Source organism: Balaenoptera ricei, chromosome 11 (genome assembly GCF_028023285.1).
Source record: "Balaenoptera ricei isolate mBalRic1 chromosome 11, mBalRic1.hap2, whole genome shotgun sequence".
Taxonomy (NCBI): Eukaryota; Metazoa; Chordata; class Mammalia; order Artiodactyla; family Balaenopteridae; genus Balaenoptera; species Balaenoptera ricei.
The window spans coordinates 71,244,191-71,271,849 of NC_082649.1; the positions used below are offsets into that span (position 1 = coordinate 71,244,191).

At 54.1% G+C, this 27,659-nt stretch overlaps 1 protein-coding gene and 1 pseudogene across 1 annotated transcript; one reads left to right on the forward strand and one right to left on the reverse strand.

Annotated features, from left to right (window-relative positions):
* Positions 1-78: 78 nt before the first annotated feature.
* On the reverse strand, positions 79-27,659 carry TKT (transketolase). The gene is made up of 14 exons (XM_059939922.1): positions 27,442-27,659; positions 17,771-17,888; positions 16,828-16,941; positions 15,929-16,026; positions 11,196-11,387; positions 9,188-9,306; positions 7,522-7,715; positions 6,627-6,791; positions 5,316-5,472; positions 3,381-3,511; positions 2,690-2,773; positions 2,489-2,582; positions 1,068-1,190; positions 79-368 (listed from the first exon to the last, which is right to left on the reverse strand). Exons 1-14 carry the CDS (start codon positions 27,546-27,548, stop codon positions 193-195), a joined length of 1,872 nt encoding a protein of 623 aa, XP_059795905.1. The 5' UTR covers positions 27,549-27,659; the 3' UTR covers positions 79-192.
* LOC132375086 (dihydrofolate reductase-like) lies at positions 3,677-4,022 on the forward strand (annotated as a pseudogene).

Here is a 27,659-nt window from a genome sequence, read left to right on the forward strand (position 1 = left end):
TACTTCTCCCTCCACCCTTCTTCCTCTGAACCAGCACTGGCTGCATTCACATCAAAGAAAAAACATTTCAGAAGCCAATTCATTGTTCTCAAAACGTATATTTATGACTCCTCTCGGTACGTCTTTGAGCACCTCTGCCAGGATCTCAGGAATGTGTAGAACTCACTCCCACGCTGTACCCCATGCCCCCCACTAGGCTTTGGTGACCAGGCCCCGCACGGCTTGCGCGATGGCGTCCTTGTCAATGCCGAACATCTTGAGCAGCTCTGCTGGTTTCCCGCTTCTTGGCACCTGGCTGACAGCCAGGCGAGTGACAGTGACGCCAGGCTCGCCCACTACTGCAGAGGCCACTGCCTCACCTATGCCACCTGGACAAAGGAAAAGAGGTGAGTCAGGTGATGCAGCCTCAGGTGAGCAGTGGGTGGGTCCCCAGAGCCCCTAGCTGCGCCCCCGGGCCCTGAATCAGTCTGAGTTTATTCCCTTTCCCAAGGATGGGGGGATGGCATATATACCAACCACCCTGCGCCACGCCAGTAGCCAGAGCAGACATCACCAATCACAGTACTTACTTTTTTCATAAGCCCAAATATGGCCTCTGAATCATATTTAACACCATCCTCTGGGCAGCTGTCATCAACCAACATCTGCACTTGATCTCAGGGTCTAAGCCCGTCTATTCCCCTGGGGCCTCCCTTGGAGGAGAGAGTAGTGTGTATTTGTAGAGGATGGCTTTATGAAAAACTCATAAAAGCCAGAAATTTGTGTCGCTTTCCCAGTTTGATTCTGCACAACAGCCTTAACTTTCAGGTACTTCAGGGACATGACCACTGTGTGCTCTTAGCACGGCTGGAACCCTCTCAGGCTTCCTGAGTCAGGCAGGGATCCAAGGAGCCATTCCAGCCATTGAGTTCAAGGGTCCCCAGGCCAAGCCTGAGGTCTGTTAAGAGGCCAAGTCCCAGCTGCTCTGGGTTTCCTGGGCCGCAGCTACCCTCCTGGGGCTGGGATAAAGGAGGATGTCCAGCCCTGTGCCCCAGCCCTCCCAACCCGTGTGTCCCCGGCTCTGTCACCTTCATAGTAGTGGTCCTCCACGGTGACGATCCTGCCCTTGGTAGCCCGGGCACTGTCGAGAATGAGCTTCTTGTCCAGGGGCTTGATGGTGAAAGGGTCCAACACGCGAATGTTGATCTTCTCTGTGAGGTGAGAAGAAGCGGGGCGGGCTGAGGGGAAGGAGCTGGGCGCCGTGGGTCTGCCCTCTGGGGGCCTCTGATGGGCACCCTGCGAGGGGGCCTGTCACACAGCTACCCACCCCCGATGGCTCGGCCACCGCCTCTGTTGAGCTGTGATGCCCGTGTCCTCTGCACCCACACCTCCACCTTGGAGCCTCCCTGGCCTGACAGGAGCAGCAGGTCTCAGGCAAGAAGAGGAGTGCCTCCTCTCTCCCCTCACGCCCTGGGCTGCAGTATCTTGGCCTTTGGACCGACTGTCAGGGAAAGCCAGGGGGACGGCCGCCTCCAAGGGTCCGCCCTGAGGTAAAGTGAGGGCATGTGGGGTGGTGGGGAGGGGAGCTGTGGCTGCAGGCAGGACGGTGTCAGGTCAGGAGGATGGGTCAACCCTCCCCCTGGATCTCCAGCCCGTCTCGCTCCTGCTCTGGCCCTCCCCCTAGTTCCTTAGAGCTCTGTTCCTTATGCCTGGGCCTCTTCGACACCCTCTTTGCTTATCAGTTCCTACTCACATCTGAGGTCATTTTCTTTTTTTTTTTTAATTTATTTATTTTTGGCTGCATTGGGTCTTCGTTGCTGCGCACGGGCTTTCTCTAGTTGCGGTGGCTTGTCTTGTTGCAGAGCACGGGCTCTAGGCGCGTGGGCTTCAGTAATTGTGGCACGTGGGCTCAGTAGTTGTGACTCCCAGGCTCTAGAGCACAGGCTCAGTAGTTGTGGAGCACGGGCTTAGCTGCTCTGCGGCATGTGGGATCTTCCTGCACCAGGGCTTGAACCATGTCCCCTGCACTTGCAGGTGGATTCTTAACCACTGCGCCACCAGGGAAGCCCTGAGGTCATTTTCCTAACGACACCCATGTCCGCCCTCTCCTGGGTGCTCAGCACGGCTGAAATCTGTTGTGATTCTACTGCAGGGGAGGCTAATGCCTGTCTTCCCTACAGCTAACACTCGTGAGCTCGCAATGATAATAATGCCAGGTCACGTTTATTAAATCCTCAGGACAGCCCCATGGGGAAGGTGATAGTACCTCCATCATGGATGGGGAAACGAGGCACAGTGATGCTGAATAACATACTTAATTAGAAGCCAGCTAAGTAGATTCAGGCTCCAGGGCCTCTGATCTGGCCACCATGCTGGGCACACAGGAAGTGCTCCAAGCCTGGCTTTTAGTAATACTCTCATCATTTAATTAGATGAGATTTTTCTTCACCCAAGACCGGGTCTGCAGTTAGCACCCCATCTAAGACTTTGTGGGTCCCGCCCTCCTTACCTTTCTTTAGCAGGTCAGCAGCAGCCAAGGCCTCATGCAGGGTCACCCCAGCCCCGATCACAGTCACCTGGTCGTCCCTGCTCTTCAGGACCACCTGGGGGCAACATGGGGGCCAGTGAGGCTCAGGGACTGGTAGACTGGGGTGGGTCCTGACCTCAGGCTCGCTCTATGGGGTCTCACTGGGGCATAAACCACACTGACCTTGGCCTGTCCGATTTGGAAATCCTCATTGTTGTTGTAGATGATGGCGTTTTCTGGGCGGCTGGTTCGGATGAAGCAGATGCCCTGGAATGAAACAGAATAACTGAGGATTTCAGGACGCAGGACTTCCAACCTTGAGGACTGGAGTCTTTCCTCTGCAGCACGTGCCTCTCCAAATATTCCTCCTGCGTGAGAGCCAGCCCCAAGCCCCAGATGGAAGATAACTTCTCCATCAGGTAGACTGGCCTCCAAGGACTGCATGCACCCCCTCCACCCCCCGCCCCAGAGTGCTGTGGCTCGCCCCCTGCCCTCAGAGGAACGAGAACCACGTGAGACATTCCAGTCAATGGCAGCGTGGCTCTTGTTCAGGACTCAGTTCATTCTGTCTTGGAGAATCCAACTCAGGGAGGGCAGACAGGCATCAACTGCTGGATTGGCAGGGGCTGTCAGGATGCTCAGTGGTGAAAGACAATGGTGTTCAATTAGCAATGTCTGCCACGCAGCAGGAAGGGTGGTGTGTATTTCATTTTTCCTGGTCTAACTCCTCCAAGCCACAACACCAGTGCAAGGTCAGGAGACACCACTCTGGGGCAGCAAATGACCAGCTCTGGGCCTGCATGCTGGCCTCCCTTCCTGTTCCTTTAGGGAAGCGCTAGCTGCCAGATGAAGAAAGAACAGTCAAGTGACCCACCTTTCTATTGGCTGCTAATTCCACTGCCTTCTCCGTAGACACCCCATCGCTTGGGTAAAAGACGGTTGACATGGGGACAGACCGAAACAGAGCCAGATCTTCCAGGGCCATCTGGGAGGGCCCATCTTCCCCTGGGGTGTGGGAAAGGATATGCTGAAGTACGACCTCATGCGTGGAATGGAATCCTGGCCCCAAACCCTGTTTCAGAAGTCCGGGGACAGAATTTCGCGCCAAGCTGGCGGGCTATCCCCGTGTTAGTGTGACATGCTAGCTCGGAAGTGTTTTCTGCCACCGTCATGGTTCATCTGCTAAACTGCATTGTCGCTGTGTCCCAGAACATGGGCATCGGCAAGAATGGGGACCTGCCCTGGCCCCCGCTCAGGTAAACAGAATTTGGTGATTATGGGTGGGAAAACCTGGATCTCCATTCCAGAGAAGAATCGACCTTTAAAGGACAGAATTAATATAGTTCTCAGTAGAGAACTCAAGGAACCTCCACAGGGAGCTCATTTTCTTGCTAAAAGTCTGGATGATGCCTTAAAGCTTATTGAGCAACCAGAATTAACAAATAAAGTGGACATGGTTTGGATAGTGGAAGGCAGTTCCGTTTACAGGATATCCAGGTGTTCCTTCTGATGTCCAGGAGGAGAAAGGCATTAAGTACAAATTTGAAGTATATAAAAAGAACAATTAATGTGAAAGTGATTTCTGATCTATTTCAGGCCTCCTCCTCACCCCCCAAAAAAATTATGTATTTTTTGTTGTGGAGACTTCTGTTGACTTTAGATCTATGGATAATTATTTCTAAGCAAAGTACTTTTATTCCCCATTAATCTTAACTACACTGTATCAGATACCATTTGTGAAACATTTCCTGCTGTAACTGCCTGAATGCCCATCAAGAGTCAAGCATAGGTGACCAGCACCTGCCTAGGGTAGAATATCTACCAAGACAGCCCAAAGTGGCAGAGTCCCCTGGTAGCATGAGTTGAAACCAGAGCCTATAGAGTTAGGAGCTAGGCAGATGGGTCCAAAGGTCAGAAATGGATTATAAACAGAAGAGCTAGCATTCAGTTATTAAAATTAGATCAAAAGAGGGACTGTGAATTACTTTATATCACACTTTTGAAAAAAATTCTGTTCAAACAGACTAGGAGTCAGTAAGTTGAAAACTCCAGGATATTCCACAGAGATAGTAAAGAGGCAGGTACGAGACTACCTTTTCAGTGGTTAAAGGAGAAGGTCTGAGACCTTAGAAAACTTTGTTTCTGACCTTCAATCAGATTGCGTGGGATGTTACAACGATAGAACAAGAACTGGCTGCTCTCTACAAAAAAGAATAACCTAATATCAAGCATAATGGCTAAAATTAAAAAGTCAAAGAGGTAAAAATAAAGAATGAATATTGCTAGAAACCAAAATTAGTAAGTTAGAAACTAAACTTCACAGAATTAAAAAATGAAAATTAAAACATGTTTTACCCATCACGTTAGCAAAGATTTAGATGAAGTATCCAAAAAAAATAGCATTTTCTGCCTTATAAATTGGTACAACCTTTTTAGAGTGTAAGTTAGCAATATCAATTAAAATTCAAAGTATTCTGGGTTTGAACCCAGAACTTCCACTTCTGAAAATTAATCCTGAACAAAGAAATGGACCCAAGAGTATCTGTTGCAACTTTCTTTTTCAAACTTGGAAGCAGCCCAAATGTTGATTAATAAATAACTAACCAATATGTCTATAAAATGTAAATCTGTAGCAGTTAAAAAGAATGAAGTACTGACAGAAAAATGCCAAAAATTGCTAAGTAAAAGAAGCAAATTGTGTGTAATACTCAGAATGTTTAAGAAATGTTTATGTGTGGGAAAAAGCAAAAAAAAAAAAAAAGAACTCCGGGGAGGTCACAGGCGTGAGCACGCGGCCGCAGCTCCTTACCGATGGACACACCGCAGTGCGAGCCACAGAGGTTGATGTTGCTCTCGGAGATGGCTGCCATGCGAATCTGGTCAAAGGCCCGTGTAAAGAAGGCTGCAAAGGTGCTGCAGAAGGGCACCGTCCTGTCACGTGTGGCACAGCCCACGGCGATGCTCACCTGGGGGCAGAATGGGTGGTGTCAGCCCCGAGGAGGGAGAGGGTGGCCAGGGGGCCCAGGACCCCCAGGGCCCACCTCTTGGGAGGTGAGGGTTCCATCATCCTAGTAACTATTAATTCTCCTCCTCCCATGCAAGTGATCCTGTGCACCCACTGACTCCACAGTCTGTTTCCAAACTCCTTCAACTTGAAATAGTAATTTCACAAGTTCTCTTAAAATCACTGTCCTGGGGAACACTTTTCTAGCAACAAGCAAAGCCTTTCACAGAGCAGACTTGTAAGCTTGGGCATGGATGGTCCATCCTTCCCAGGCCTCTGCAAGTCTCCTCCACCATCTCCCTGCCACCCCAAGGCCTCTGCAGAGACCAGCCCTCACAACCCCTCTGTATGCCCAGAGGCCCCAGGCCCCAAATCCTGGCCCAGAAGCACTGAGTGCAGGCACTGGTTCTAAATTGGCATCACCTCCACAGCTCTGAAACCCACCAGCTGACAGGAGCCCTCCTTCCCCAGCCACCACCCTCCCCGGACCCTCCAGCTGCCAAGGCTGGAAGCCAGAGACAACTTCAGGTTGAAGAAGAACTCTGGATGCAACAGAGTCAGGTGGTCTCCAGGGGGAGGAAGCTCCCAGTTCCTAGAAGCCTGCAGGCCAGACTGGGCTCCTCGGCCAGGATATTTTGAAAAACAGGACAAAACACTGTTCCTTATTTAACAACCATAGATCCTGACAAGGAGCTGTTAACCCAACTGTGTGCATGGCAGGGGTCCACAAAGTTCTCTCATCTCTGTATTCCACAGGGTGGCAAGGGCCAAAGCCTTGTGCATAAAAGGGCCCAGCGGACTTTGGCTGCTAGTTCCAGCCTCCTGGCTGTGCCTGCCCTTCCACCTGGAGGGCCCTTTACCCCCAGAGAAAGCCCATCCACCACAATGCCTGGCCTGCGCGCAGCATCCCCTGCTCAGCTCCCCCGTGTGCACTCACCCAGCCCTTGGGTGTCACAACACCCCTCTGCCACCAGTTACTTGAGGTCAAGGGTCAATGCTGGGTCCTAGCTGTTTCTAGGGCCTAGCAGGTACCTGGCAGTGCCAAACACGGCTGCTCAAGGGAACAGGAGGGGTTCAGCCCTGCCCCTGCACCTCTCAGACCCCAGCTGCACCCACCATGTTCTGCTCAGCAATGTAGCACTCGATGAAGCGGTCTGGGTGCTCCTTTTTGAAGAGTTCTGAGAAGGTGGAATTCTTGGTGTCCCCGTCCAGGGCGATGATGCGGTCGCTGGCGTGGCCCAGCTTGGCCAGGGCCTGCCCATAGGCCTTGCGGGTGGCTATCTGTAGGGAGGAGAGTGGGAAGGCTGAGCACCTCGGGGGGTATGTGGCCTGGAGCCCAGCTCAGCCTCTGGGCCGTAGCTTCCACCAGGGAGGAAAAGGGTAAAAACAGGAAGCCCAGCAGCATATGGCCCTGTGGAAACTTCTGTAAGGTTGCCAATAAGAACTTAAAACGATGAATGTCTTGGGTGCAGCCTCTTGTCTCCAGCCCGGCTATGAACCATCTGAGCTGGAAAAGATGTCCTAACACCCCCATTTCCCCAGCCCTGTGACAGAGGCCTGTGAACTCGCCCCACTCTGCACGAGAATACACTGAGGGCCTGGGAGTCAGAAAGCCTGACTCAGGTGACAATGATGGGTCCACAAGGGGGAGTGCCCAGAGCCGGGCAGGCCTGCCCTTTGCCTTTGCCTGGCCAGAAGTGGGGGAGTCCTGAGCGCAGGCCAATACCAGGATGGACCGGGGCTAGGGGGGACTCAGAAGCTGTCAGCTTTGATCCCAGTAGCTTGCTGTGTGACTATGGGCAAACCCTTGCCCTCTCTGAGCCTCTGCATGTAAATAATTCCAGAGCTGGCTGGCCCCATGAAAGAACTGGCAGGAGCAACATCTCAGGGTTCCTCCTGACCCCCAACTAATCTAATCTCTCTTCTCTTTCCCGGCCCCACCCCTGGGGAACCAGAGAACCGGTGCCACCCTAGCCCAACCAGTCCAGAAAAGTGAGGCCCAACTGGGTACCTTGTCCCCAACTTTGTAGCTGGGTGGGGTGGGCATTCGGATGTTGGTGATGTCCACTGAGGGGGTGTCCTCCTGCGGGGGTGTCGCCAGGATCTTCTTTTTGCTGTGGATCTGGCTGTAGATTTCCTGGATGATCTGATCAGCCATGTTTTTGGGGAGGGGCTTCCCATGCCAAGACTCCTTATCTTCTATCCCTATGGGTACAACATAGGAGGGCAGAGGGACAGGTAAGGTGAAAGCTCCCAGAGGGCCAGGAAGCTGCTCGAGGGGGCCTAACCCTCCACACGTCAAGGGCAGGCCACCATGGGGGTCAGGGAAGGAGGACCATGGTGACCAGCACTCAACTGCAGGCCCCCGTTGAGTAGCGGCCCAGTCCCCCAGGAGCTCCCAGTGGGGAGGGGGCATGTGTGGTAGATGAATGTTGCTGGCATGCCACCCCATCCCATTCCCCTTGCATCACCTCCCCACCCCAAGCCTGCACAGCGTGGGGTCTGCTGTAGAAATCACACTCAATTTGTTGACTAGGCTGGGAGAGGAAGCTGAGGCCTAGGGCAGGGGGAGCACCGCCAAGGTCACCTATGCATCAGTGAGCAGCAGATGGGGCTCTGTAAGCCCCCAGGTGCATCCCCCACCGTGGCATCTGGCTGTGTGGGGACCAGTGAGGCTTAATAACCCTCTCCTCTAAGGTCACCTCAGATGTCACCACAGCCTGGAGAAAGCCAAGGACTAACCCTCCCGAGCAGCCCCCAGGAGCTATGAGGTTTCCAGAGCCCACGTGGTGGTAACACCTGAGGGGTCAGCATCAGCAGCACTGAGGCCATGAATGTATCCCAGAGTCCTCTCCCAGAAGGTTCCAGAGCTGTACACTTCTTCCCAGATACCAGTGAATATCCTCATTTACCTCAAGTCCACACAGGCAGAGGGGGACGTGACCCCTGGTGGGCAGGGGGAGAGCCGGGCACGTGGCACAGTGAAGCCAGCCCAGAGCGGGCAGTTGGCTCTTTCAGTGCCAGACTCCCTGTATCCCTGGGCAAGTCCCCGGCCACTTCTAGCCCCATCTTCCCATCTTTACAATGGGCAAGGGCCATCCCAGCCCCAAGCAAGGGTCTGGAGCCTGGGCCTGGGTGCTAGGGAGGGACTTATGTCTGCATGGCTCTCAGGCCAGGCACAGGAACCATCTTCCAGACCCTCCTGGGCTGCCCACCCACACAGGCCTCTGGAATCACTTTTCCATTGCATGAGGGGTACCCCGCTTGCCTCCTAGGGAAGAATCTAGGTCTCCCCAGGCTTTCCTGGGGCTCCCTGCATCAGCCCTTCGGCTCAGGGCAGACAGCTGGAGCTGTCAAGGTCGCTCTGCAGATGCCAGGCAGGGAGTGTCCTCTCTCCTTACCCACAGTCCTTTCCAAGTCCTCCCTCTCCTCCTGCCTACACATGACCCCCAGTCGAGACCAGCCAAACCAGGGTCTAAATCCCAGCTCAGCCACACGGCCCAGCTAGTCTCCTGCTCCCCCTTCCCTGGACTGGGTGCACTCCGCTGAGGAAGCAAGGGGCTGGCTCAACCCCCGACGCGGGCTCTCAGAGGCACGCCTCCTAAACCCCCCCTCTTCAGTCAGCCGCAGGGCCCAGTCCCGGGGTGGTGGGTGGAAGGAGACTCGAGCATACAGACCTGTGATGCCTCGACCCTTGAAGGTCTTGGCAATGATGGCCGTTGGCTGGTTCTTGACCTGCCCGAAGGCCTTGCACAGCTCCTCCACGCTGTGTCCATCTACGATGATGGCGTGCCAGCTGGGGACAGAAAGAGGGCGTGAGGGGCGAGGGCCCTGAGAAGGGTCCTGGGGCAAGGCTCTGCCCTCGCTCCACTGCACAGCTGCGATCTGGAAAAGAGCTGGAGGAGCTGGGGCGTCTCAAACCTGCCGGTTTCCGATTTGGGTTTAATTTTCTCTTTTCACATTGTTTTACTTCCTCTTGTTTGCCTTTGAACAGATTTTCCTCCTCTCTCCTAAGTAATGCAAAGCCTAGTTCACTTATTGTCTTTCATTCCTGAGCTATTCATTTCCTACTGAAAGCTGCTTTTAGGACAATGCACTGGGTTTGGAATCTACTACTAGATTTTTGATGAATTTTTATTTAAGGGACACATCCGATCACTCCATAGATGCTGGACGTGGTGCCGGAAACTTGTATAAAATGAGCCATGTTGAGGAAGGAGCCTTTCTCTTTCAGGCAATCCCTTTTGGGACACTTTTTGGCAGATTAACAGTAACAGAAGTAGCAGCTCACACTTACTGAGTGCCCACTCTATGTAGGCACGGGGCTGAGCACATATTAACCCATTTAAACCTGTTGTTGGGCTTCCCTGGTGGCGCAGTGGTTAAGAATCCGCCTGCCAATGCAGGGGACACGGGTTCACGCCCTGGTCCAGGAAGATCCCAAGTGCCGCGGTGCAGCTAAGCCCATGTGCCACAACTGCTGAGCCTGCACTCTAGAGCCCGCGAGCCACAACTACTGAAGCCCGCGTGCCTAGAGCCCATGCTCCCAACAAGAGAAGCCACCTCAATGAGAAGCCCGCGCACTGCAACAGAGAGTAGCCCCTGCTTGATGCAACTAGAGAAAACCCATGCGCAGCAACAAACACCCAACGTAGCCAAACATAAATAAATAAAGTAAATAAATTTAAAAAAAAGAATAAAAGGCAAATTATTAAAAACAAACAAACAAAAACCTGTTGTTGTCCCCATTTTATAGACATGTAAACTGACATACTGAAGGTGGAGTAATCTGCCCAAGGCCGCAAAGCAAGTTAAGTGATGAAGCCAGGACTTAAGGAATCTGGCTTCGTAGCCACAAGGTTATGGACACAGACCCAAGGATGCTGCCGGGGTTATACTCCAAGTCCCAGCCCGATGTGGCCTTGAGGAGGTCTGTCCCTGAGGCATGTTGTGGCTGTTTCTTCCCCTGTCCAACAGAGAATCTTTCTTCTCTTCATTTTCTCTCTATAAGGTCTCTCAGAGATAACAGCCCTATGTCTGCTGTGTGATCAGGTACTGCAACTCCAACTCGACTCTCCCTGGTCATCGGCTCATCTATGAAGGGTGGCCTTGGAGGCCCTGGACCCTCAGAGCCCAACTGCAGAACTTGTATTTGGGGTAGGGGAGGGACATCAAGGTGAGGCCCTCTCTGGCTGACACCCACCCAGATGGACCTCCCTGCTTTGTAACACGTGACTCTGAACTCACAACCATCCAAGGCTATGGGGGAAATCTGGAAACCCTATCTCCCGTTTCCCTATGAGAGGCCTGTTCCTCCTCCTGTCACAGGAGGTAACCAGTGGCCTGACATACTGAGCGAGCCTGGTCCACACCATGCACCTCCTCCCTCCTCATCCAAGAACAAGGTGAGGATGTGTGAGATCACATTATGTGGAAGCTCTGAGAGCCATCACACCACCCAACGTGCAAGTAAAGGAACTTGCTCAGAGCTGGGCCTCAGCCCACAAATCCATGGCACTGGCCAGGGCGGCCACTTTAAGTCCAAATGCCCTGTGAGTCAGACCCTGAAGGGAGACCTTCTTTTGATGGGGCTTAACCTCTGGCTTCAGCCCCTGCATCTGCAAAGCTTCTGGCACAGAGGCCTCCTTTGCTATGAGGGTGCTCAGGCCACAGCCTCGTACGTACCCGAAGGCCTCGCAGCGCTTCTGGTAGACGTCCATCTGATGCTGCAGCGGGGTGGGGTCGCTCTGGCCCAGGCGGTTGATGTCAAGAATGGCAACGAGGTTGTCCAGCTTGTAGATGGCTGCAAAGGCCATGGCCTCCCACACGGAGCCCTCTGACAGCTCCCCGTCTCCCAGCATGCAGTAGACACGGTAGCTGCGGGGGTGCGGGGGTGGGGGGGTGGGTTAGAGACTGGCCCCCTTGCCTGGCCCACGTGCCCCTGGCCTTTCCCTCTGGGACGTGCAACAGCTGTGCCCACCCCAAGTCCACACCCAGTGAGGAAGGGGCTGTGAAGGAAGCTGTCAGGAGCTCCAGAAAGCAGTACCAGCTGCCAAGAAACAGAGCTCCAGGCAGCAGTCTGGAGTTGTTAGGGCGTGAAGAAAATGGTGAGGCTCACAGGGGCTAACTACTCACGCTGGCGGGAGGGCCTGGAGCCGCCCGCTGCTGGGGTGCACCCACCTCCCTCTGCCCCACCGTGAACCAGGACTGCTGCGGGAGCCCTGGGACTCGCTAAGTGGGCCAGAGGGACAGAGGACCTTTCTGCTCAGAGGAGCTGGGCCAGGGAGGCCATCTGTGATGCACTCTAGAGGGAGGCTTCAGGTGAAAATGAGCACTCACGAGGGGGCCTGAAGGCCGGGATCACGGTGTGGGCAGGTGCCTCAAAGGATGGGCTCCTCCCAAACTTCTGGGGCTGGTTCTTACCCAAGACTAGAGCTGGGCCTAGGCTTTCTCCACCCCAGGGGCCATCTCCTGCCCTCAACACAGGCAGCCATGACTGTTCCAAAGGCAGTGTGACACGGTAAAAAGAGCAATGAAGTTGGGATAAATTACCCAGAAACAGAACCTTCCCTGGCCGGGGAGGGTGGAGCCAAGGGGTGAGGCTGGAGGCAGGGAGACCAGTTCAGGGACCTTGACCCCAACCCCCAACCCCCCAACTCTGCTTAGCACTGAGTAACACTCTCAAAGAAGGTAAGTGCAGTCGTTATTCCCAAAAAAACACACAGACAAGGAAACAGGCTCAAAGGTCAAGGCACTTGCCTGAAGATCATGCAGTCGGGGAGCAGCTGAGCGAGGATTCAAACACAGGCCCGACTGCCCAGCCCAGACTGTCCACTCCTTGCTGACTAGGATCGCACGCGGGGGAGGAGCAGCAGGATGCGGGGACCCCCTTTCCCCTGCCCAGCGTCCAGATGTGTGACCCCAGGGAGGGAGGCTGGTGCCTGGATGGCTCGGAGGGACACAGCCGCCCTGTTGCTGAGTGGGTCGGGCCTCCAGGCCTCCTTGCTGCAGGGCTAAGGCAGGGGAAGCTGAAGAGAGGTGGGGACGGCTGTGGTGCTGTCAGCATGACTCAGCACCCCTGCAGGCCTCCAGGTCAGGGAGGGCTCCTGCGTCCTCCCCTTGCCATGCCAGGCCCGTACCTTCCCTTCTGCGGCCTCTAGCAGGCCAGGCCACTGGTTCCCCCACAAGGAGCAGAAGGTCCCACTCACAGAGGCTTATCTGAAGCTGGGTCTTGCAGGCTGCAAGGGGGGCCCGAAGACACTGCAGGGATGGGGTCTGGCACAGCAGCTCCCGAAAATGACCAGCCTGATGGGGCTAAGTCAGAGAAGCCTGTAGGGAACTCAACTTCCCCAAAAAGGGATTCTAGGGAAGCAGACTGGCTGCCTTCCCAACCCCACACCCGCTTCCAAGGAAGCTGAACTGGGGCCAAGAGTGGAGTTCCAGCATAGCCTCAGACTCAAGTCAGGAGGGCGGCGTGGGGAGACACTGGGGGTGCTTGTGAACAGGAAAGGGGGCCCTGCAGAAGCCAGGGCTAACCCCGAGGCTGCATATTTCCTGAAGCTGTTAGATTCAGGGTAGAGCTACAAATGCCCACAGTCCTGAACTACCATGAAGAGAAGAGACCCTAACGAGAGGGCCAACATTTGCTGCAGGAGTTGGGAAACCACCTCAAATATCCAATAACAGATGACGGTCTAAATGTGTTACAGCATCCCCATAAAACAGAACAGTATCCAGTCATTAAAACTAGCTCTTGGGGGCTTCCCTGGTGGCGCAGTGGTTGAGAGTCTGCCTGCCAATGCAGGGGACACGGGTTCGAGCCCTGGTCTGGGAAGATCCCACATGCCGCGGAGCAACTGGGCCCGTGAGCCACAATTGCTGAGCCTGCGCGTCTGGAGCCTGTGCTCCGCAACAAGAGAGGCCGCGATGGTGAGAGGCCTGCGCACCGCGATGAAGAGTGGTCCCCACTTGCCGCAACTGGAGAGAGCCCTCGCACAGAGATGAAGACTCAGCACAGTCATAAATAAACAAATAAATAAATAAAAGAACGTGAATTTCTTTAAAAAAAAAAAAAAAAAAACTAGCTCTTGGACTTCCCTGGTGGCACAGTGGTTAAGAATCTGCCTGCCAATACAGGGGACACGGGTTCCAGCCCTGGTCCAGGAAGATCCCACATGCCACGGAGCAACTAAGCCCGTGAGCCACAACTATTGAGCCTGTGCGCCACAACTACTGAGCCCACGTGCCACAATTACTGAAGCCCACGCACCTAGAGCGCATGCTCCGCAACAAGAGAAGCCACCGCAATGAGAAGCCCACGCACCGCAACAAAGAGTAGCTCCCGCTCGCCGCAACTAGAGAAAAGCCCACGCACAGCAATGAAGACCCAACACAGCCAAAAATAAATAAATTAATTTAAAAAAAACAACACTAGCTCTTGACAGGGTGTGAGAAAGTGTTCAGATTTTTCTAAAAAGAATTAGGTAAAGTTGTATAAATACTAGGATTATAAATCCATTAAGTTTCTTCTCACAATAACATGGAGGAAATAGGATACATTGTTAAGTGAGACTGATATGGGGGAGAGGTGGTTAAGAATAAGGAAGATGTTTCTTTTTTTTTTTTTTTGGCCACACCTCACAGTATTCATTCCCTGACCAGAGATTGAACCCATGCCCCCTGCAGTAGAAGCGCAGTCTTAACCACTGGACCGCCAGGGAAATCCCTCGTTTCTTTTTAATGCATTCCTGTATTTTAGATTAGTATGTATTTTATAATCCAAAAAAAAAATTATTTAAAAGAGAAATGGGGAATTCCCTGGCGGTCCAGTGGTTAGGACTCAGTGCTCTTACTGCCGGGGCCCCAGGTTCGATCCCTGGTTGGGGAACTAAGATCCCATAAGCCATGTAGTGCAACCAAAAAAAAAAACAAAAGACAAATGGAAGAGAGCCAATTGGATGTGTGCTCCCTGGTTGATGGCTGGACAGCCCTGACTGGAGGCTGGATCCAGGAACTCTGGCAGCTGGCGCAGCCTGATAATTCCCTTAACCCCTCAGCCTTAGCCAACCCTGGCCACTGAGAACCCAGCTAAACGTTTTCTCCCTACACTGGCTTTTCCCATTATGTTAGGGTCAGGAAACGATCCTTCACGAGGAATTATTTCAAGCAACTGTAGAGAATAATTAACTCACAGCTCTGGTTCTGTGCCAAATAAAATACTCCTAAACACACATCCCGTTCTTTGTGACTTTCTTCACTGCATGGTGAATCACTTCTGGGTGTAGCTGAGCCTGGCCCCAGAGCCCAGCCCGGGAGGCTATGCCATCAGGTAACACTGGCCTGAGTCTGGAAGGCCTCACAGCCCCAGCCCACCTCCTGGAGAGCTGTCTCAGGAGCTTCCCCTGCACACAGTAGGTGCTCACTGGGGCGGAGCATCCAGACAGGCTCCCTGTAGCCTCCTGCCGCCTGCAGGCCAGACTCCCTCGGCCTCTCCTCTGGGAAGCTTCCCGCCCACAGGGCTCCCCGAGCCTGCTGTGCTTCCCTCAGGCCCCTCAGAGCAGCCTGGGGACCCTGAATATGGACCCCAGATGCACACCCTGGGTTCACATCCTGCCTCCACCATAAGGCAAACATCTTACCTCAGTTTCCCCACCTGTGAGAGGGGCAGCTGTACGCACCTTATCCCCTTACCAAGGTGAAACCCTATAAAGCACAGAGGACAGGGCCCTAAACGGTAAAGGAATGAAGAAACCACTTTGACAGCCTGCAGCCAACACTCCTCCCCTCGGCAACAGAGACCTGTCTGCAGGCTACGGTGGACGGCCTTGTAGCTGAAACCTGCCTCGAGGGGGCGCTCTCCCAAACTGCCTGGTGCTGGAGCAGCAAACTTCTCTGACCAGGCTGCTCACCCTCCACAGGCCACTCTCTCCAGGGTTCATCTCTTCCCTGGCTGACACGCGGGGGTCAGGGAGGCCCAGAAACACCCCCGGAACACCCCATTTTCTCCTTTCCCGAGGTAAAGGCGAGTGGCTCGGGCCTGGGTTCTCGGCACCTAGTCAGGCATTGAGAGGTGGGCCCACCTAAGACTTCCAGGGTCCAGGTGCCAGGCTTGGGGGCAGCACAGACTCATGAGCCAAAGCGCTCTGGCCAAAGAGCACGTGGCCCTGGACGCAAGCCTGGCCCTACCGGTCACGATCCAGGGACTCTGGGCAGGTCCCTTCACTCCTTTGAGCCTATTTCCTCATCTGAAAAGGGAGCCGGTCCTGGTACCAGCCTCATGCCACACATGCACGGTTAGTTACTCAGTTCCTACTCCGCCCTGGGCAGGCAAGGAGGTGCCTGGGGGCATCGAGTAAAGCTGGGCCACCAGGACCCCTCCCAAAACCATCGTGGGTGGGGGTGGGGAGCGGGAGTGTCACCTGGCTTTGTCGAAGTACTTGCCGGTGTAGGCCATCCCGCAAGCGGCCCCAAGGCCTTGGCCCAGGGAGCCCGTGGCCACGTCGGTGAAAGCTTGCTTCTGTCATGACAGAGGGCTACAGTTACCACAGGCAATGTTTCCCAGAAGTGCCTCCCAGAATTCTAGCCCTGTGACCTTGCAAGCCTCAAAGCCACACCCCACCCATACCCAAGGTGCAGGCAGGTCTGCAGAAGGCAGAGTGTGACTTCTCATTATTCCCCTACAGCAGTAATTGTGGGTGTGGTTCAAATACCAGCTCGGCCCATGGGGAGCTGGGTGACCTCAGGCCACGGACTGAATCTCTTTGGGCCTCGGTTCCCTCATCTGTAAACAGAGCCCACATTATTCACCTCACACAGTGGCTGGGAGAATTCATGACAAAACTGAATTATTTGGCCCTAGTGGGTGCCCAGATGGGGCGTCACAGTTTCCATGGTAACCCCATGAACTCCAAATGTTTGCAGCGCCCCGAGGAGCACACCGGGCCCCTTCCGTGGGTGTCACCAGCATCCTGCTGCGACCCCCTTAGAGAATCCCTGGTGAACCTCTTCTCCCAAGCTGTGTCTAAGTGGCCAGGGAGGCCCAGCAGGGAAGGGAAGCCGGTGTTTGGTGCCTGGGGAGAGGCCCTTCCGCAGTTGACCCAGAGTGCCCTGGGCTGGGGCCTTAAAGGTCTCCCGCTTCAGCACAAGCTTGGGGTAAACAACGTGCCCCCAAATACCTGCTTCTTCCTCACTTTAATGCCCTCCTCTGCCCTCCAACACCCTCGGCTCCTCAGTGGGTGCCCTGTCCCCTTCCCGCATGCCTTGAGAAACAGGAAGTGGAAGGAGAGGCCTGGAGAGGCTCCCAGTGGGGTGCACTTACCGGGACAGGGTGCCCGTCCAAGTCAGAGCTGATCTTCCTCAGGTTCAGCAGCTCTGCCTCGGGCAGGAAGCCGGCTTCAGCCCAGACGGCATACAGGATGGGCGCTGCGTGGCCCTGCAGGGGATGGACGGTGGGGGGATGGGTCAGATAAGGCGCTGTTCCCGCCATGCCCCGAAACCCGGGGCCTGGCCGAACCGAACCTGCTGGCCCGGGTATCCTTTTCAGGAAAGGAAGCAAGTGAAGGCTACCTCCCCTCCTGTCATCCCTCTCCAGCCCAAGGTTCCCACAGCCAAGGCCCAGCAGGCCCTAGGACAGGTGCAGGGGGAGCGCAGCTGTGAGGCCCGAGGCCAAAACCCCAGCAGGCAGCCGGCCGCCCTAATCCCTGGGTTCTGGCATGTGAGCGGACTTGGACAGACTTCTGAGCTCTCATGCCTACCCCGAGAGACCAGAGGCCATGGAGCCAGGCCTGGGTACAGGTGGACTTCGGGGGTTCACGGCATAGTTTGTGGCTATGGTTCTCAAGCGGGGCGGCGGGGGGAGGTGGTCAGTGCCGGTCAGTGCGCCCCATCCCAAACCCTACTGCAGGGCATCACCACTCTTGAGGGAGCGAGCGTGGCCTGGGTACTGGCACAGCAGAGACGCGTGCAGAAAGCCACAAAGCTATACCCCAGACCTGGACTCCAGTCCTGCCTGTCAACACCACACATGGGTGGAACACCCAGATCATTTCCATTATCCCCTACTAATTCGGCTGTTTATTCCTTAGCTTGGGGTTAAGTTTACCAGCTGGGTCAGCACAGAGCAAGACACCGAGGGAGGGGCCGGGCGGAGCAGGTGGAGAAGAGTGGTGAGGGGCTGGGTTCACACCAGGGAGGTAGGCCCCCTTCTCACCATTTCAGGGCCCACGCCGCCCCAGGTGAAGGACAGAGGGCTGGCCTCCTACCTTGGAGAGCACAAAGCGGTCGTTGTGAGGGTTCCGGGGATCCATGGCCTTGTAGCGCATGGTGTGGAAGAAGAGGACAGCCATGATCTCGGCGGCGCTGCAGCATGACGTGGGGTGGCTGTGGCCCAGGAGAGAGACGGATGCATGCATCACAGCCCTGAACCCCTGATCTACAGGGCTTATCCCACGCCCACAGACAGGGACCTGGGGGTGCAGGTCCCAAGGAGTCATGGGCTTGGCTTGTCAAGAGACACGTGCTCCTCCCTCCTGGGAGGGTTACATGGGGTCTCAAGGAGGCACTGCTGGCAGCATGGGGGTTGCACCCTCCCAGGGGCCAACAGTCTGGACCCTCAGAGTCACGGTAATTGAAGAATTCTGGGGCTGGACTACAGTAAGAAAGGAGGAGGGGTCCAGGAGACTGCGGTGGCCCCTCTATGAACAGTTAGCTAAGTCCCAGTGGGACTGCCCAGGACTCTGCCCACTTGTCAGGGCAACTTGGCCTCCCAGGCCCCCAGGGGTGCTGGGCCTCCTACGGCCCTGGGCAGGGGCTAACGGACGAAGGCTCCCAGCAGCCTCCACCCACAGGGTTGGTAGTCTGAAAGCTGGGCCTTCGGGCTCTCCAAGAGTATCACTGGGCTACTCGGCAGGCCTTTAATGGGCATTCTGAGGGCTGGTAGAGCCACCAGAAACCATGTTTTTGCACAGAATTTAAAAGGCAAAGCAATCTCTTACCTTCTACAAAGGCTACAATCCTGGAAAAAATTAAAATTCCTTCTGCCTGAGACAGGGCTGGGCTGGGGCTGACAGCAGCAAGCGCCTGCCCTTCCAGGTCTGGAGCAGTGGGGTCAACCGGTCTCCCTTTTTTAGGCTCTTGTTCTATTTGTTGCACAGTTATTTGAATGGCTACTGGGCAAAGGACTTAACCAGAGAAAGTACAAGGATTTTGTCTTAGAGATGTGACTTATTCAGGTTTCTTAGGACTCACTTGATGGATTCAGCCTCAGCCCCCAGGAGTGGAGACTGGGGTTCCCGGCAGGACATGCTGTGATTCCTGAAGCCCTGCGGTCCGCAGTTTGATTACAATGTCAGCCTCAGGGCACGTGCCTCCCAGCCGCTCCCTCCATGCAGCTCACCGCAGCCTTCTGCCGCTGCTCTGAGGCCCTTCACACTAAAACATGCCCACTGCCAAACTCAAGGGCACATGCACCACCTGGAGTTCACATGGGCCTCCCTCCTCCCTGCCAGCCGGCTCCCGCCACGGGTTAGGGGTGAGTCACTCCCAGAGCAGACACATTAGTAGAGAAATCCGGAACTGTCCATGCTGGTTTAGTACCCACATCCCCAGCACACAATCGTCTTATACTTAACCATTTCTACGAACTCCTGGTCATGGGGAAAGACACTAGACCTGAAAGAGGGAGGTGAGGAAATGTGAACGAGAAACCTTTCCCTGCCTGGCAGGAACCCAACTCCCATGTCCCTAGCGCAAAATTCAGCTGGGGGACACCCCAGTCGACACCAGCCAGGCTGACCTCCTGCCCTTCCCCTCCTAGGGCGGCTTCATCCCTGAGGAACCCTCTTTCAAAAGTCATGACCCTGTTAGGAGAACAGTGGGGGAAGGATGGGGGTTGAGAGCAGGCCAAGCTGCTCCAAGAGAAAGAAGGCAGACACGGACAGGAGCCTGGCCTGCCCTGCCCCCCTGGCGGTTCCCAGGAAGGGGCTTCAGGGAGAAAGGGCTGTGACACAAGCACTTTCTGCACATGATGGAAGTGTGCCTGACCCAGGCAAAGCTGACGTGGTGGGAGGGAGGTCACCCATGAAGAGACACCGGAAGTTGAAAAGTAGCTGATTTTAACCCTTCCTTGCGAGACCCATGGAGGTTGAGCCTATATTTCCTCCAAAGACTGCATCCCGGACACACTACTGGCCCTACCTTCATACCTGCCAAATAAAAACATACAGAATAAGGGATCCTTGGGGGCCAGGTGTCTGCTCCACCCCACCCCAGAGCTTTCAGGGAACTCCCTCTGAGAGAGGTGTCCCAGGGTGGGGATATGGGCCACGCAGGCTGTGACTTTAGCACATGCTTCACCTCGCCGAGGCTCAGCTTCCTCACTTGTAAATGGGGTGCTGTGTGGGGATGGCGGGGGGTCCCTAAGACAATGAACTCAAAGTGCCCAGGTTACCATCAGCCACCACCATTTGCTGGAAGACCAGATGCCACACTTCTCAGTGCCTCCAACTCCTCATCTCCAGGCTGGGACCGCGACCCTCTGCGGACCACGGGGCAGGCAGGAGGGAAGAAATGAGCTGAGGATTGAGATGGGGCTCTGCAAACCATAAACTGCTGAACACAGGGAGACAGTTACTTTTAGGTGCAAATTACTAGAGGAACTTCAGTGTACAGAGTCTGTGGTCTGAGGGCCTGAGATTCTCCTGTAACCCCAGCCTGCCCTGGGGGGACAACTGTGGGCGGGGGCCCACCCCAAGGTGCTGTACAGGACAAACCCATGAATGTAAACTGGCAAGAGGCAGGGAGGGGTGTGGGCAAGGTGGGAGGCTGCAGGGAATTTTATCCACTATGCAACTCTTTGTGATGCATGCGGATTATAAATTTGTTCCAAAACCTGTCCACTTACTCCTAATTAGTTCAATCTATGAAGGCGGTGCTGAGGCCTTAGAGCTGGGCCTAGGTAAGTCTCCCAAAGGCCCCCCACCTCTGGGAGGACATTCTTCCAGATGTCTCCACCACCACCCTTCCCTTCAGCATTCACTCTGCTTGCTCACAGATTTCCCTGCAGAAAAAGTGCAGAGAAGATCCCTCACCCCCTGGCTGGGCTCCTCTCCATTATCAACAGATAACGCTGCCAGCTGCTGGAAGATGGCCCTTCTCCCACCCTACACATGTCATACACATGCCTCAAGGCCTCAGAAAATGAACCAGGGAGGTGAGCGCTACAACAGCCTCTCCAACGCTTAAAAATACAAAGAAAAATAATCTGTCATGAAGAAGAAATAAGTACCCGAAGGAAAAAGTAAGAAATATGAGTTGAAAACCAACAGTTAAGGTCCAACCTAAAAAGTTAAAAAATACAGTGAGCTCAAAGACAGTAGAAAGATAAAAAATGGAAATTTATGAAATAGGAAGCAAATATTCAATTTTTAAAAATCGAAGTCAAGAGTTAGCTCTTCAAAAAGGAAAAAAAAGGGACTTCTCTGGTGGTGCAGTGGTTAAGAATCTGCCTGCCAATGCAGGGGACACGGGTTCGAGCAGATCCCACATGCCACAGAGCAGCTAAGCCTGTGCACCACAACTGCTGAGCCTGCGCTCAAGAGCCCGTGAGCCACAACTACTGAGCCCGTGAGCCCCAGAGCCCGTGCTCCGCAACAAGAGAAGCCACTGCAATGAGAAGCCTGTGCACCACAACGAAGAGTAGCCCCCGCTCGCCACAACAAGAGAAAGCCCGCGCACAGCAACGAAGACCCAATGCAGCCATAAAGAAATAAAGAGGATATTTAATGACAATATATTCCTATAATGGAATACTACGCAGCAACCTCAACAAGATCTCACAAATATGACACGTGAACAAAGCACACTGCTGACAGATGTCTACAGCAGGGAAGACCATACTGTTTATGAATTTATACAAATGTTATAAGACTATAAGGAAAACAATAAAATGCAAAACTCAGTGTATAGTTCTTTCTAGGGGAAACCTTCCTTATCTGAGGAGGGAGAGACACCCAGCAGGTTCTAAAGCACTATTAACGTCCTAGTTCTTAAGCCTGGAGGTAGGTACACCCAGGTTCGTTATTTATAACATGTACATCATTTATATTCTTTTTTAGGTATATATTAAAAAAAAAAATACTCAGGGGACTTCCCTGGTGGCATTCTTAACTAGTGGTTAAGAATCCGCCTGCCAATGCCGGGGGCACGGGTTCGATCTCTGGTCTGGGAAGATCCCACATACCGCGGAGCGACTAAGCCCGTGCGCCACAACTACTGAGCCTGTGCTCTGGAGCCTTCGAGCCACAGCTACTGAAGCCAGCGCGCGCCTAGCCCGTTCTCTGCAACAAGAGAAGCCACTGCAATGAGAAGCCCACGCACCACAACAAAGAGTAGCCCCCGCTCACCGCAACTAGAGAAAGCCCGCGTGCAGCAATGAAGACCCAACGGAGCCAAAAATAAATAAATAAAATAAATAAACTTATATATTAAAGAAAAACATTAAAAAAGAAAATACTCAGGCAAGAGAATCTCAGGATGCCAGGACAGAAGCCATCCTTGTTCCTCCTGTTCCTAGAACCACCTGGGCTGACTCCTGCCTGGAAAGACTGCCTCCACACCTCAGACTGTGAAGAAACAGAGCTATGCCCCACACCACTCCCTCCGAGAAGCCCTCCCTGACCACACTATCTAAAATACCTTCTTCAAGACTTCCCTGGCGGTCCACCAGTTAAGACTCCGCGCTTCCACTGCAGTGGGCTTGCGTTCAATCCTTGGTCAGGGAACTCAGATCCCGCATATCGCGTTAAAAAAAAAAAACACAAAAAACCTTTTTCCCCTCACTCATACTTGCCGCCAACTGACATTATATGTGGCTATTTGTTGCCTGTCTATCCTAGGTGCAACTCCAGCTCCAGGAGGGCAGGGAGTTTGAGTCTTTTCACTGTTGTAGCCTTGGGCCTGAAGAGCATCTGGAACAAAGAGTGCACAAATAAATGATGTATCCTGGCTCCAAGACTCTAGGGATGTGACCTCTCTGAGCCTCAGCTTCCTTTTTGTAAAATGGAGACAGTAGCAGAATCTGACTGAATGAGGTAGTATTTGTGTGTAAAGAGCTTAACACAGTGCATAGGAAAACGGCAATTGCTCAGTAAATATCAGCTCTAAAAATACCAGATATGAAGTCGAACCTCCTTCTCATTTTGAGGATGGGACCACTAAGGTCCACAGAAGGGGGAAGTACCTTGCCCAAGGTCACACAGCCTACCATCAGAAGAGCTAGGAGAAAAGCAAAACGCTAAGAGAAAGTGAAGAATGGATAAACAAAATGTAGTATATCCAAACAATGGACTATTCAGCAATAAAAGGAAATGAAGTACTAATTCATGCTACAACATAATGACCTTCCAAATATTGTGCTAAGTGAAAAAAGCCAGACCCCCAAAGACCTCATTCTGTAGGATTCCATTTATATGAAATATCCAGAAGAGTTAAAATGGGAAGTGGTAAATTTACTAAAACTTACTGTAAATCACTGTCAATATACTAAATTTACTAAAAGCCACTGGACCATACACTAAGAATGTTATCATATGAAAATTATACCTCACTAGAGCTATAAAAGGATGATTTTTAAAAGGAAGAAGGTGCTCAGAGCCCAGTAGAGGAAGTACTTGAGCAGCCACACTCCCTTACCCAGTTGTGCAGCCCTCAGAGATTACAGCCAGGCCATGGGTGAGACTGACTTCTGAACAAGAAGGCCACACAGTGCAGGCCCCCGCCAGCTAGACCCACATGCTGGGGCAATCGCCAGCTCCCACCAGCCCACCCCATGGAGTGGACTTCACCTCACTGTTCAGGGCAGGAGCACAGAGTCTGCCTAAGGACCCAGCGTCCAGGGCTAGTAGCTGTAGTCTGTGGCAATAAAGGAGTTCCTGATTTTGTGAGACTGGGCTCTAGTGACAACAGGCCTCTACCTAAAGAGGCAAAGTCAAGGGGAGTCAGAGCTGGTGGTCCAGGGGCCACAGTGTGATCAGCTCATGGGAAGACAGGAGAACACCTCAGACCCTAGCCAGGTGGCTGCACCAGGTTCCCAGCCTCAGGAAGCACTGCCCATCAGCCCTGCTGAGTTCAGAGGCAAAGAACAGAGTCATTGCAGGACAGCCGGGTGTCCTCACACAGAGTTGGGAAATGCTGCTGCTGGGGTAATCTCAACGGGCTTGCTCTTGCCTCAGTCAGGGCCAAGCTGGGGTGAAGACAGCCCGAATGGAGAAGCAGGCCCAGGCAGCAGTTTTCTGCCCAGAGAGGCTGGGCCAACAGGGGCCCTCTGAGCACTCAAAGCCTCTCTAAGCACCAGAGCTGGGTAGCAGGGAGGGATGTACTTCCAGCCACTTCAAGGTCACGTGGACCCCCAGGACATGAAACCCACAACAGGAGGTGGCAGGACCCCAGAGCTTGCTCCTTCTGGTCCCCCAGCCCCACCCCAGAGAAACCCAGTTCAAAAACAACCTATCTGTGAACTTCTCTTTTAGAGATAGGGAAATTGAGGCCCTGGGATGGGAAGGGTCTTTCTGACAAGGGCACAGCCAGTCGGAACACAGCCAGGGTTAGATTCGTCTCCCTGTGCCCACCAGCCAGGCCTGGCCAGACCTTATGTTCCTGAGTATCCACCCCAACACTGTGGGTCAGAGCCCCGGGGACTTCTAAGCACAGCCCGCGCCTCCAGAGCCGGGCCTGACTCTGATGGTGTCCTCAGATGACACTCAGCATTGTTTGGATAACGCCAGTCTAGCCCGCTTGCTGAGAACTAAGAAATCTCCACTATGAGCCTCAGCAGTAAGGGCCCCTCTGACAAGGCCATCAAGTCTCATCTTTTAAAGCCTGGATGAGCTGGACCCTTGCCACGGCTGCCACAGCTCCCCCAGCACGCGGAGGGAGGGGCAGGTGACCTGGAGAAGCTGTGGGTGCTGCCACAAGGAGCCCTCTGTGCTGGCTCTGTCCCTCAGCTCCCTGGACACAGAGGCCAGTGTCCTCACTTCCCAGGCCTGGTGAGGTCCACTGTCACTTGGTCAGTTATGGCACAGGAAGGGGAAAGCTACCAAGATATCAGGACTTCACCGAATCCTGAACACCACGGCCTGGTCCTCACTGATCCAATGTCAGTCCAGCCTCCACAGTGACCATGAAAAGACTTTGGCCAAAGTGCTGTTTCACCACCGGGGGTGTAAGCTCCCCCAGAAAGGAGACAACCTGACAGGATGGTCACTTTGGCCATGACTGCACAGAGCCAGGGCCTCAAAGCTGAGCCTTCACTTGATGGACCGCACCCATTGCTGTGAGGGCATAGTCGGCCTCAAAACATACATCCGGAGACCTGTTGAAGTCTTCCTTTACTGGTTTTTTGTGTGTGTGTGCACACAGAGCTCTTGGCACATGCCTTTCAAAATCTCTTGTGACAGAGGTAGTAATAGTTATGTTACTTCCTTCTGCAAAGTTAAGTTTTTTCTAAGTATTTCTTTTTTTCTTTTTTGGCCTTGCGGCAAGTTTTTTTCTAAGTATTTCTTTCCATCATTTTTTACGCATGCTTAAAACGAACAGGAATCACTGTATCTTGCACTTTTTCTTCTTGTAAATGGACACTTTGAGTTCAGTGAGTTCCTCCCTAAGGCATTACAACAGTAAACCTGGATGTAACTTAGTTGCCAAATCCAGTATCCTTTCCCCATAGAAATCAGAGTTTAACTATCTAACAAAGACCCAGGAGACCCATTGGACACCCTCTTCCTTTGGGAGCCCCCCTCCCCCAGTTGTCAATGTTATTTCATTTCTCTCCAAGTGCCTTCAAACTGACTGAGATCCCCTATCACTGTGCCTTATCTTCCCCTTTCTAGTTTCTCTCCATTTTCTGGCCTGGTGCTGCCTGCCTGCCCAAGAACTCTTCCTGGTTAACGTGAGCCCCTCACTGGACAGCATGGGACGGCGACCAATGACCAGCTTGGGCAAGTCACTTAACACACTAGTCTCACTTTCCTCATCTATAAAATGTGATATGACAGCATCTGTCTCATAGGGTTATTCTCAGAATCCATAAGGTAATATTAGCAATAAAGGATGCTCTGTGTCACACCAGGGATACTTACTGACCACTCAGGAACCCTGTAATTGTCTATAGGTTTTATCTAGACCTGTAAGATGCTCAGAAGTGTAACACTATTTTGTGTCCCTCCAGCTAGACCGCCAGGAATCTGGCTAGAGAGCTCCTAGCATACAGCAGGGCTCAACAAGGTTCTGCAGGGCAAATGATCCCCTGAAGTGGTCAAGGGAAGGGGATCCAGTAGTACTCACCAAGCAATATAGGTGTGCAGACCTACTGTGTGCCAGGCGGGGGAGAGGGCACCAAGAGTAAGCCAGATCCCTGCCTGGCCAAGGGATACCCCCGCATGATCGGGTATCAGTGTATCTCCACTGATATAAACCCAGTGGAGATAAAGGGTCCAAAGAGTGCATGGTGGGTGGGGTGGGAGAGGTGGGATGGGAGGGCAATGGCCTCCCAGGAGAGGTCTAATCCTTTCTGAGAAATGGGTGTCTTAAAGGCACACAGGGTGAGTGGCTACCTGCCCTGCTGGTCAACAGGTTGACTCATTAAAAGCATATCCTGTATGAAATCAGCCAGAAGCTAGAATCTTGTCTTTGTTCTAAAGAGAAGACTTGGCTGGGAAGGTTCCTGGAAACCATCCCCCACCCAGACTTCAAAATCATTTCATGAACCCATGACATGCTGTCTGGGCAGCCTCATGCCCCGCTCCAAAGGGCTGGAATCCTCAAAACTACTCAGTGTGTAGGCGCTACTATTGTTCCCATTTTACAGAGGGGGAAACAGGCTCTGAAGTGACTCACTAGCTGATCCTCTCAACTACCCCACCTGATGCCTCCAGCTGCACAGTGGCCAGTTATCATTACTGTCCCTTGCAACTGGCCATCTTCAGAGAAGGCTCCCTGGGATGGGCAACAGCCTTTCTCCATCTTCTGAGCCATTGGGGCTGGCGGGAAAGAACGTGGGGAGATGGGCCTCTGACTTGAGAAGAGTGCACCTGGAGGCTGGCCCTGCATGTTCACCCCAGGGCCCTGGGGCTTGGTTCTTGGTTCTCTTAACCTTCCAAGTCTCCCCTCCTCCACCCCATCCCCTCCTCCTGCCCCCACCCCAGAGGAGCTCTTAGACCTTCCCTTCACAAGGGATGCCAGGGTTCTGCATCCACGTGGCCACCTTCCTCCTCACTCCCCACTCCTACTCCCCTGGAGTCTCAGCACCCCTGCTCCAGAGCCAAGGGTGGCAGGAATGTGACTCTGAACAGGAATGTGAGGTGGAGGAGGGGACGGGTAGTTTGAGGTAGGGACAAGGCCGGGGCCCCAGGCTCCTCTGCAAGATGAGGGGTTAAAACATGCGCTCTCGAGTTGGGCAGCACGGGTTCAAATTCCAGCTCTCGCCGCGTGTGACCTCGGGCAACTGACAAATTCGGAGCTTCAGTTTCCTCACGTGTGGGTGCAACGTTACCAGTTACCAGGGTGGAAAGCGTCCAGGGGCCGCGCGTGCCGAGGGCACGGTACAGGGCTTGTCTCTCGGCGAGTGGGCACTAATGGTGGCCTTCCCGGCACGGCCGGCGAGGGGCCTCCGCAGTGCGGAGCCGCGTCCCCTGCGCCTTAGAGCAGCGGGGAATGAGGGGCCGAGCCGGCCTGAGGCCTGCTGGGAGCCGGTCCCCAGCCGGCGGAAGCCGGGCCGAGCGCGGGCGCGGCGGAAGGCTCCTCCGGCGCTGACCTGCGAGGCGCGCGCTCCGCCATCTGACCGCGCCCCCGGCCGCCTCCCTCGTGGTGGCACCGTGCAGCGCGACATGGAGCCGGCGTGCCCGCGGCCCCGGCGCCCTCGCCCTGCGCCCCCACTCACCCCGAGCCGGCCGCCGTGGTGGCCTGGATGGAACTGATGCGCAGGCGGTTGGCCGTGTCCTTCAGGGCCTGCAGCTTCTGCTGGTCTGGCTTATGGTAGGCCTCCATGGCGCGGCCGGGCGAACGGGCGGGTGGGGAGGCCGAGGACGCCGAGACGCAGTGCAGCGTAGCCGCAGGCAACTGCTGAGGCCGGACGCCGCACGGGGGCGCGTTAAGAGT

Coding starts and splice junctions, on each gene's coding strand:
- TKT (XM_059939922.1), bottom strand. CDS start 27,548: ATGGAGGCCTACCATAAGCCAGACCAGCAGAAGCTGCAGGCCCTGAAG. Junction 11,388..15,928: donor AAGTACTTCGACAAAGCCAG/GTGACACTCCCG, acceptor GCACCCCCGCAG/CTACCGTGTCTACTGCATGC. Junction 5,473..6,626: donor ACATTGCTGAGCAGAACATG/GTGGGTGCAGCT, acceptor TTCTGCCCCCAG/GTGAGCATCGCCGTGGGCTG.